General features: G+C 52.3%; 1 protein-coding gene across 1 annotated transcript; it reads left to right on the top strand.

The window, feature by feature from the left end:
- Positions 1 to 2,613: 2,613 nt before the first annotated feature.
- HMOX1 (heme oxygenase 1) lies at positions 2,614 to 9,266 on the top strand. The gene is made up of 5 exons (XM_039877838.1): positions 2,614 to 2,765; positions 3,821 to 3,941; positions 5,968 to 6,459; positions 7,364 to 7,463; positions 8,535 to 9,266. The coding sequence occupies exons 1-5, from the start codon at positions 2,743 to 2,745 to the stop codon at positions 8,663 to 8,665; spliced, it is 867 nt and encodes a 288-aa protein (XP_039733772.1). The 5' UTR covers positions 2,614 to 2,742; the 3' UTR covers positions 8,666 to 9,266.
- Positions 9,267 to 10,486: the final 1,220 nt, after the last annotated feature.

Below are 10,486 nucleotides of genomic sequence, written 5' to 3'. Positions count from 1 at the left end.
GACATCCCCTGGGGGGCCCTTATTCAACAGACCATAGGAGGAGAAAGAATACTGTTTGGATCATTCTTGTTGCTTGAAGACAGGGAAAGAGAATTCAGGAAACTGGATCAGCCTGGGGAAGGGCTGCAAGCTCCACAGTGAGACAGAGGGGAGAACCAGAACAACTCTGACCTGGCCTCCTCTGCCCCCGGGTGGTTCTCGGGGGTGGGGAGCCTGTTCTAGCCAAGTCAGGGGCTCCCAGTTGGAATGAGGAGCAAGCCCGGGCTGCAAGCTAGGAACGCTTGGTCTTCGGAGGCTCTGTGTCCAATGGGGCAAGTCTTGGGGCCTCTGCTCCCCTATATTCAATAGGAAGGGGTCAGATCCCATGAGCTTACCTTCTGGGGTTCCTGAATTGACGAGCTCTCCTCTTGATGAGAGGGCATATGTAGGGGTCAGGAACATGGGCTATGGTGTCAAAGTGCCACGGTTTGAATCCTGACTCTGCCATCACTAGCTGTGTGATTTGGGAAATTTACTTAATCTCGCTGTGCTTCAGTGTTTATGTGGACAAAATGGAGGTTAAAATGATAATATCTTGCAGAGCTATTGTCGGGATTAAATGAGATCCTGCACATAGTAAGTGCTCAATTAAGGTTGGCTAAGATTGCAGTTTGTAATTGTAGTTTGGCTCCAGCCCTTTCCGGCAGCCTAGCAATGTTATCATTTTTACCAGAAAGAGATCTGTGGCATTCATTCATTCATTCATTCATTCATTCATTCATTCTTGATCATTTGCTACCTGCCAGGCACAGTTCTAGACTCTGGGGATTTACAAAACAAAGCAGACAAGGTCTCTGCCCTCCTGGAGCTTCCATTCTAATGAGGCCATTGGTTTCTAATAGTCTTCATTTCCAGAAAGTTCTTGGCAACTCTTTTTGAAATCATCTAGCAGCAACAGTTCTGACTGTAGAATGAGCCTTTCCAAGACGATCTTGGAGGTGCCCTCTGGACTGAAGTGGAAATAACTCCTTTGGCTTATCTTACCCTCTGCTGCATTCTGAGAGATGATACCCCACCTGTAAGTTTTGAAATCTTTGTTTCAGACTGCCTGGCACCCTTATCTTAACCTCTCTGCCTCAGTTTCCTCATTTGTAAAATGGGAGATAATAATAATACAAATCTTAGGGAGTTAGTATGAGGATTAAATGAGTTAATACATGTGTCTAGTATAGTATGTGGCACACAGTAAATGCTCAGTGAATATTAGCTATTAGTATTGTTATCGTTGTTCATAGAAGCAAAAGGTGGTTATATAGTTTATGCAAAGGACAAAATTCTTTGCTGTCGCCCATCTATCTGGAAGGCTCAGCAGCTCACAGGTCATTGGATTGATTTGGTGACTGAAACTCAGATAAGTGACCTTGGAAGGGGGTAGATCATGGGCCAGAACTCTGACCTTGAATTGGACGGACCCACTGCCCACCTGTACCTGCCTAGTTCCCCTAGACTGTCTCCAAGGATCAGAGACTCCTGATGTGCATGAGTGGAAGGGCTCTCTGAACTCGGCCAGCCCAGTCCGCCAACCGGGGAACCCATGCCTGACAGGCCATCCTCCAGCCTATCCTTGCGTTCCTTCAGAAGTAGGGCACTTGCTACCTGCATTTCCAAAGAATATCCTTGTAATGAGCCAAATCACCTTTTCTTTTCTTTTCTTTTCTTTCTTTCTTTTTTAAATCTCGAACCCAGAATTGTGGCATTGGGAAGGGACTAGAGGAACTGTCCAGTTCGTTTGTTTTGTCCTCTGGGCTCACCCAGTGACCGTCTTTCCCCCTGTCCTAAGGGATCAATCTCATGCAGAATTAATTCAGATCAGTGAGGGCCAGATGTGGTCCCGGCCTGGAGGGGCTACTGGCGATAAGATGAGCCAGACCTGACAAGCCCTGGAAGGGCACCCTACGTTAAGCAGAGAGATAGTTTGTATGACAAGCATCTGTCCCTGTCAAGTTGTGTACCAAGTCCTAAGAGAGCCTTGAGGAGGCAGGCAGAGACCTGGACTCACCTGGGACTTGGGTCCCAATTTCCTACTTTATGTGTGACCCTCGGCGTGCCACTTCATTTCCCCCCAGCCTCAGTTTCCCCGTCTGTAAATGGGAATGATCTCCCCCACAGGATAGTTGTAGGGATGAACCATGAAAACAGTGTAGTCTCTAGCACTTAGGAGGTCCTCAAATAACAGGCCCTAACTCTCTAAAGGGAGTATGAGTAGGCAGGCTGTCAGCCTAAGGTCTCAGGAGAAGGTGACTTTTAGGGAGTGGGCTGGGGAGGGTAAATCCAGCTTTAAGCAGCACTGCCTCCCAGCTCCCTGGAACCCTCAGATTCCTAGGGCGTTCCAAGTCGGATCACTGGTTGGAGGGTTCTGGAAGGGGCAAAATCACACAGCTGCTCAGATTTCCAGATGAGTCTTTTATTTATTTATTTTTTTAACGTCCTGTTTTAAAAAGCTTTGTCTTCCAGGGCTCATGTGACCACTCCCCCTCCGCCCTCGCCGGCTAGGGGCAGGCGTGGTCCGGCCGGGCTGGGTGTTGCAACGTCGGGCCAGAAAGTTGAGATCAGCTGTTGGGTGGCTGCACGTGACCCGCCCCGGGGATAAATTGACGGAGCGACCTGGCTCTCGGCACAGTCACTCGCCTGCCTCTTTCCGCGCGTGTTCAGACGTCGGATCCAGACCCGAAGTCAGCACCGAGCGACCGTAGCGCCGGCCGGATGGAGCGCCCGCAGCCCGACAGGCAAGCGCGGGGCGGTGGGGCGGGGGCGCCGGCGGGGGAGCCCCTGCCCTCCCGACCCGCCGGACAGAGCCGAGAAGCCGCCAGTTCCTTGGGCTTGGGAGTCAGGACGAGCTGGGTTCTAATCCTGCTTGTGCCCGTGCGGGTAGTTAGAGAGATGAAAGGTGATTTACACGCCCGGCTCCCTGGCCCCGGGGCGGGTGACTTCTGGGAGTGTCGCTTTGTTTTTGGTATTGGACCTTTCTGAGTGTGCTTGGAGGTGCCCTCTGCTTCCTTGGGAGCCGGGGTGAGTGTGTGGTTCTATTTCCAGAGCCCACTCTTAGCAGAGTCCATCTCTCATTAGCCGTCAGTGGGGACACCACTGTGTCCCCATTTTACAGACGGAGGAGGCAGCAAGCGCAGGGTGGCCAGGCTCGCAGGTGTCAGAGTTGGGATCTGAATCTTGGTTGTTTGTCAATGTCCAAGTCTGGCTGCTTCCCTTCTACCAAGAATTTGACCTGCACGTACAGAACGGGGGGGTGATATTTCTGGAAGGAGTGCAGGAGAGAAACCAGAGATGAGAATTATGTGAGAGGTGTGATAAAGACACATGGCAGACGTACTTCTGGAAAGAAACTTTTTCTCAGGCTTTCTAACCCAAATGCTTTTACCATGAGCATAACATTATAGGGGGTTGTGAGGTTTGTACCTGAAACCTCAACAGAATAAATGAATTAAATCTTGGGTTTAAAAGCGCATCACAGCAATTGCGGTATTGAATCCAAATGCTCACCCTGCCCTCTGCTGCTTCTCGCTGGGTTGTGCTGCCTCCTCTCCATTGAGAAAAACTGCTGCTAGGATTCCCCCATTGGTTTGGGGACCGTATTATATAGTATTTTAGTTATCAAAGAGTGTTGATGGCCTGTGTATTAGATGGGAGGCTGGACTTACTTCTGCAGAGAAGCCTGATAAAGCCAAAATCTTTTGAGGGCCTGCCAGCAGGCGAGCAGCCCCCTCGGAGGCTCAGCTCAGTGTCGGGAGGAACCCTGCTCACGGTCACTCTGTTTCTCCTCCTCCAGCATGCCCCAGGATTTGTCAGAGGCCCTGAAGGAGGCCACCAAGGAGGTGCACACCCAGGCGGAGAATGCTGAGTTCATGAGGAACTTTCAGAAGGGTCAGGTGACCAGAGAAGGCTTTAAGGTATGTGTCCTGTTGGAGGGTATGACAGGTATGGGTGTGTCCAAGGCTCAGGCCAGTGCTTTTAGTGCGGACTAGGACTAGGGATGCTGAGGGCCCAGACGGGCATGTCTGAGAGGGTCATTTGACAGATGATGACATTGAGGATCAGAGAAGGGAGGTGACTTACCTAAGGTCACACAACAAATTCACAGCCCGCATGTGGTGTTCTGGAAGGGCTGGGGCGGTAGTGCCGTCAACTGAGCACCTATTCCACGCTGGGCATTTTATGCATTTGTTTTCTAATTTGTGCCTCAACCCTGATAAAGAAGAAGAAAGGCTCGGAGGGGTTAAGGACCTAGCCAGTCAGTAAGTGGGAAAGGCCAAAACCGAGCCAAGGCTGGTCTTGTTTCAAAGCTTGTGCTCCTGACTTAATTCTAATCTGCTTCTGAAGGCAAGGGGTAGTGTGGGTCTGAGCCATAGCCCAACCTTTTCCTCATAAAAAGACTGTGGACGTGTCACCTAACCTTTCTGAGAGGTCAAAGGCACCTTTCCTTCATCCGTGGAGAGAGCTTTCAACAGAAGGGTTTTCCGAAGCTCTCACCTTAGGCCAGGCCTTGACTTTGCTATTTCCCAGCGCTGTTGTGAAGTTCACGCAAACGGAAGAGAGACACTTGACAAAGAACCAGACGAGCGTGGGCATGAAAGTGTCAGCGGAGGAGAGGCTCGTTCGGGCTGAACAGAGCGGGTGGGCGGGGGAGGAGCCATATCCCACCATCTTTGCAGTCTGGGCGCTTCCCCATGTCCGACCCAGAAGGTGCTCCAGTGAAGGGAGATTTAACATGTAGCTCTAAGGGAGCTGGGGCCCTCGGCTACATCCCATGGGCCCTGGGTCTAGCCCTTGCCCCTTCTTCATGCTCCTCCCCAACCCCAAAAGATGACATATACCCAGTTGCTGTAATGTGGCTGGAGGCAGCGGGAGCTGGGAGGTGACTGCTGGAATAGCCCATCGCTGGCCATCGTAGATTTGGATCTCGCCTCTAAGCCAGAGTTCAAAGTCCCTGAGAGGACCCAGGGTTCACTTAGATTATGCTGAAGGAAGTGGCATTTGATCACCAGACTCGGATTTGCGTGCTGAGTGCCAGGCTGCACCTAGTGCTTTACCTGTGTCATCCTATTGGACCCTCACACCAAGCCCATTTATAGTGTGGTCGGAGAATCCCCTTTGCAGGGGCGGGGACCAAGGTTTGACTTGCACAGTCGCTCAGACCTCAGATCACCCAGAGAGGGTGTGTGGCTCACCCACGGTCACACAGCTGCCGACCGGCCAAGCTGAGGTTAGAAGCAGGTCGGTCACGCTTAGCAGCCTAGGCTGTTCTGTACCAGGATGTCTGGCTTTCTGCCCCTTTGAGAAATGGGGCTGCTGTGAAGGTTTATAACCCGAAAACCTCAACTGAAAACTTTATCCTCCTAAGAACTCAAACTAGAATATTAATGTGTAACAGGAGTAACCTGAGCCAAGGTATGCTGGGCCTGTCCCCCGCAAGCTCAGCGTCCAGAGGTGGCAGGGTTCCGAATGGGCCTCTGGGAAGGAGAGTTAGGCCCTGCAGCCAGTCACCCAGAGGTCAAAGGCCAGAGGCTTTTGTCTCCTGTTGGCGCTTTCATTCCCCTGCCTCCGAGTCATGACGGCTGGCTCCCTAGCAAGGCCTGGGCTTGACTCCAGTTTCATTTCTTAACTAGCTGTGCAACCTCAAGTGTCCATGTCCTTTTTGAGCCTTGGTTTGCTTTTATGTAAAGTGGGGATAGCAACTGTGTTGGATTTTTATGAGGATTAAGGCCACGTGTTTTACCCAGTGAGATAAAAGGGTTTTCGGCTCAAAAAGTACGTGATCGAGTGTTTCTCGTGCGACACTCCTTCTGGCTGCTGCGTGAAGGGGCCGGCAGGAGGTGGGAGCCCAGCCTGGGGAGGGGACGAGGGCAGCAGTGAAGGCGCTGCACGGTGGGGGGTGGTTCTCCTCGGCCGGCCTGACCCGCTCGCTTTGGTTTTCAGCTGGTGATGGCCTCCCTGTTCCACATCTATGAGGCCCTGGAGGAGGAGATCGAGCACAACAAGGAGAACCCAGTCTATGCTCCCCTCTACTTCCCAGAAGAGCTGCACCGGAGGGCTGCCCTGGAGCAGGACCTGGCCTTCTGGTACGGGCCCCGCTGGCAGGAGGCCATCCCCTACACGCCCGCCATGAGGCGCTATGTGCAGCGACTCCATGAGGTGGGGCGCACGGAGCCCGAGCTGCTGGTGGCCCACGCCTACACCCGCTACCTGGGCGACCTGTCCGGGGGCCAGGTCCTCAAGAAGATTGCTCAGAAGGCCCTGGAATTGCCCAGCTCCGGTGAGGGCCTCGCTTTCTTCACCTTCCCCAACATCGACAGCGCCACCAAGTTCAAGCAGCTCTACCGCTCCCGCATGAACTCTCTGGAGATGACCCCCAAGGTCAGGCAGAGGGTCATCGAAGAAGCCAAGACTGCATTCCTGCTCAACATCCAGGTGAGGGTCTGGCCCCTCAGGGGGGCCGCCGCCTCCCCCAGCTAGTCCTCCAAGGGACTTGTCTCTTACGTCAGGGGAGGGGGCAGAGGGTCACAGTTACATGCAGGGATGCAGGCCCCAGCGTTCCTATTCTGCCACTCAGTGGCTGGGTGATGTTGGGCCAATCCCTTAATCTCTCTGTACCTCCGTTTCCCCATTTGTAAAATGATATAGTCATTCCTACCTCTTAGAGTTGTCGTAAGGGTTAAATGAGTTTATACCTGTAAAGTCTCCATAGCAGGGCCTGGTGCAATTCAGCCCTCTACTACTAGTCACTTTTTACAGGGGCGTGAGTGTCACAGTTGTAGCCTCTGTGACAGCACTCAAGTTGTGTGCGCGCTTGCGTGTAGCCAGGTTGGCACTGCAGGGGTTACAGGTGCCACAGACATGGCCTCTGCTTTCTAGGGCCTCTTGGCCTAGCCAGAGAGGCGGGATGTATCTTTCTACAAGTGTCTCAAGTCCAGGGGAAAGACGGGTTTTGAGAAAGCTTAGAAGGATGAATTCTTGGGTGGTGCTGGGGGGTGGCGTTCTGAATGGTTCCTTGGCACCCAGAGGTTGTAGATTCCTGTTGCGCTCCCCATACCTGGAGGCACTATGGGAACCAGGGCTTCTCGTTCATGGCCTCTGGCTCCCTGCTCCCAGCCTTGGACCAGCAGAGACTGGTCCAAGCACTTGTTAGGAGACAAAGCCCCTCCCTTGTAATATCTTATCTCTTAAGCCCGGTTAAAGTACACAAACGTTCAATGTTTTTCTTATGATTTTGTTATGTCCTTAATATATCACAACAAAACTTCAGATTCCACTGCTGTCTGGGGCCTAGCGCCATCCCTCACGGAGATGGGTATGTGTGTCTTCTGTCTTTCAGCTGTTTGAGGAGTTGCAGGAGTGCCTGACCCGAAAAGCTGAGGACCAGAACCCCTCGCAGGCACCAGGGCTTCGCCGGAGGGCTGGCAGCAGGGTGCAAGGTGAGGGCCTCTGGGGAACAGCGTCTCCTCTGGGCTCCATGGAGGGGACACCTGGCCCAGATGTCTGACTCCAGTATCTCCTGACGCTTCTGTCTTCTGAATGTTGTAAATGAGAAGTTGGGGTGTAGGCAAAAAGACACAGGGTCAACCTTCAGTGTGTGACTCTGGGCAAGCCATGTGACCATTCCCTACCTCAGTTTCCCTAATTCCAAAACCAAGAGTGGTTGAGCTAGTTCTAATTCATGGGCTCGAAGTGGAGACTTACACACAGAAGAACCTGGGAAGTCAGGGGCGAAGTCATCCTCTTAACTTGGGTTCTTTTTGGGGCCCTTTAATAGTTCCTGAGATGCCCTGATGCGGGACCCGTTTTAGCTGTTCCCTGCCACAGGACGCTAGGAAGACATGCAGCCTCTGGGTCTTGTCGCGTGTTAGTCCCTCCCACGTGTGCCTCAGACAGCTGTCGAGGCTGTGACTGTGCTGGGAGAGAATACCTGGGAAACTTCCCGAAAGACCAAAGTGCTCCCCAAAATGATGCTCGTTGAGCCTGACACACACGCGGGCGGGTGTGTGGCTTTGGGAGTGCGGGGGAGTGGAGAGGTGAAGCTCCCATCGAGCTGCTTTTGCTCCGGTGCCACGCTGACCCACCTGCCTGTGGCTTTTCCACGTGCGCCAGGACCATGTGGACCCCTCTGTTCATGGGATTGTGCCTCGGAGCATGGGATGTGGCCAGTCCTCATGGGATTGGCTACCTGGTGGAGTGAGGTGATGTTGCCCTAAGGCACTAGTTCTCAAAGTCTAGTCCCCTGGAGTCCCCATGGAGGGCATGGTCTCGCAGTGTGGGCTGGCTGAAAAGGGAGGCGTTAGACAGCTTGGAGAGGCAGTAAGCATCCTGTCTTTGGAGGTATTCAAGCAGTGCCTAGAGGGCCACCTGTTTGTGCTGTAGCAGGATCCTGGCATTGGGCGGGTCTGTACTAGAGACTGCCGAGGCTCCTCTGCTGTGTTTTTCTGCGGTGTGAGACACACCCCACCGCTGTCCACCTGTTGTTGACATTGACCCTCTTTCTCTTTCAGTCTCGACTCCCACGGAGACTCCCAGAGGGAAGTCCCAGCTCAACATCCTCTCCCAGGTGCCGCTAGTCCGATGGGTCCTCACCTTCAGCTTTCTGGTGGCAACGGTTGCCATGGGGCTTTATGCCATGTGAATGCACGCGTGTTGGCTCCCGGGGCCATGAACTCTGTCCAGCGGAGGGTCCTCTTTCTAGAGGAGGAAACTCTCGGCTGGCTTCTTTCCCTTTGGGCATGGGGGCCTGCCAGCCTGCCAGCCCCCCATCCCTCTCTGGAAAGGAGAGATTCTCCCGTGTCTTCCAAACCAAAAGCACATCCAGCCGATGACCTGACCTTCCAGAGTGGGACGAGGGTTACTTCTCAGCCCTCAGAACCCTCCCCTCCCTTCCCACGTTCCTGCACCAGAGCCCAGAAGATGTGGCCAGAAGTAGCAGCCATCTTGAACCTCCAAAAGCCCTGGGTTTGCGATCCCCTTGTTGACGTGCCAGGACTGCTTTTCCTGTGGGCCGTGGCAATTTTCGTATAAATGTGCCAAGATGTTGTGTCTTGCGTTTGTCTTGTTTTTGTTGGAGCCACTTTTTGTTTCCGGCCCAGCCTGGACTGTGGTGTTTTGTTGTGTTCAGTTGTTTTTATAGCAGGGTTGAAGTGGGTGGGGGGATGGGGGGAAATGTTTAATAGCACTGTGACCTTGGTCCTTGACTTTTGTGTAAAATAATAAACTACATTGCCTGATAGTAACTTGAAGTGTTTTTCTTGGGCTCTGTGACTCTTGGAGAATTGACCCTTTCTTCACTTATTTCTTGAATGTCTGGTGGGGAGAAGGGGTGAAGGTGCAGGTGGCAAAAGCCCGTTTTGGATGTTGTGCTTTGAGAATTTGTGGAGGGGTGAGCTTTAAGCAGTTGATGGGCGAATCTTTGTGGTGAATCTTGCTTGATGCAAGATTCAACTTTACTGAGGATGGGGTTGCCCTGTTAGGCTGAAATAAGCAGATTCTGGGATAAAATTTATGAGTCCCGTGCAGTGAATCTTAGGGACTAGAGTTAGAACCCTAGGTTCAAGTCCCTGCTACTCTGCTTCATAGCCCTGCCTTTGAGGTTGGCTAGTAACCTCTCTGGGGTCTTAGTCCTGTCTCCTGTAACATGAATTCAGTGAGATCTCCCTCACATGCCTGTCTTGAGAAGCAGATGAGATGCATGTAAAATGCCAACATTGTACATTAGCTCCTATTATGAAACAGAGATCAGGATTTTGTGATTCTTGCTAAATGACTCTTGCAACTCACCTCATGTCATCTCATTTAATCGTCACCGCAAATCTGTGAGGAGGGGAACCACTCTGAGGGGCAGGAAGGATTTAAACCAGGTCTGTCCAGCTCTATAACCCAAGCCTTCTCCCTAAGTCAGGGAGGTCGCTGGAATATTTAAAATGCAAGCTCTCAATGTGGGAAAGTGAAAGCCCCTTGCTGAAGGTGTATTCGGGAAGCAGGGTACAAGGTGAAGTTTCCTTAGACAACTATTTGTGAAGACTGAGAGTCAGAAGGTCCTTTGTCCCTGGTCCTGGCTGTGTCACTAAGTCTGGAACCTTGGGCAAGCCACTTCAGGTTTCCTTTTGTTCACTGGCAAAAAAGAGAACAATATACCTACCTCCCACGGCTAGTGGGAGGATCCAGGGGTGTCCAAACAGCAGTCTTTGGATGGTGGCATCAGAATCAACGGGGGAATCCTGGGCCCCACCCTGAGAGGTTCTGATTCTGGAAACCTGGGACTGGATTTTGGAATCCCATTTACAACAAGCTCCCTAGGAGATTCTGAAGTGCAACCAGGTCCAGGGGCCACTGTTCATGAGTCTGCGTAGGCAACAAGTAGGCATCCAAACAGCAACGATAGCTCTTCCCACCCTGGGCTCAGTTTCCAGTTTTCTGTGAAGGGAGCATGGAGAGTCATTGTTTATAGTGACAC

Source organism: Pteropus medius, unplaced genomic scaffold (genome assembly GCF_902729225.1).
Source record: "Pteropus medius unplaced genomic scaffold, Ma_sr-lr_union100, whole genome shotgun sequence".
NCBI lineage: Eukaryota > Metazoa > Chordata > Mammalia > Chiroptera > Pteropodidae > Pteropus > Pteropus medius.
Note: the sequence above shows the minus strand (reverse complement) of the source record. Positions and strands in the feature narration are given on the sequence as shown.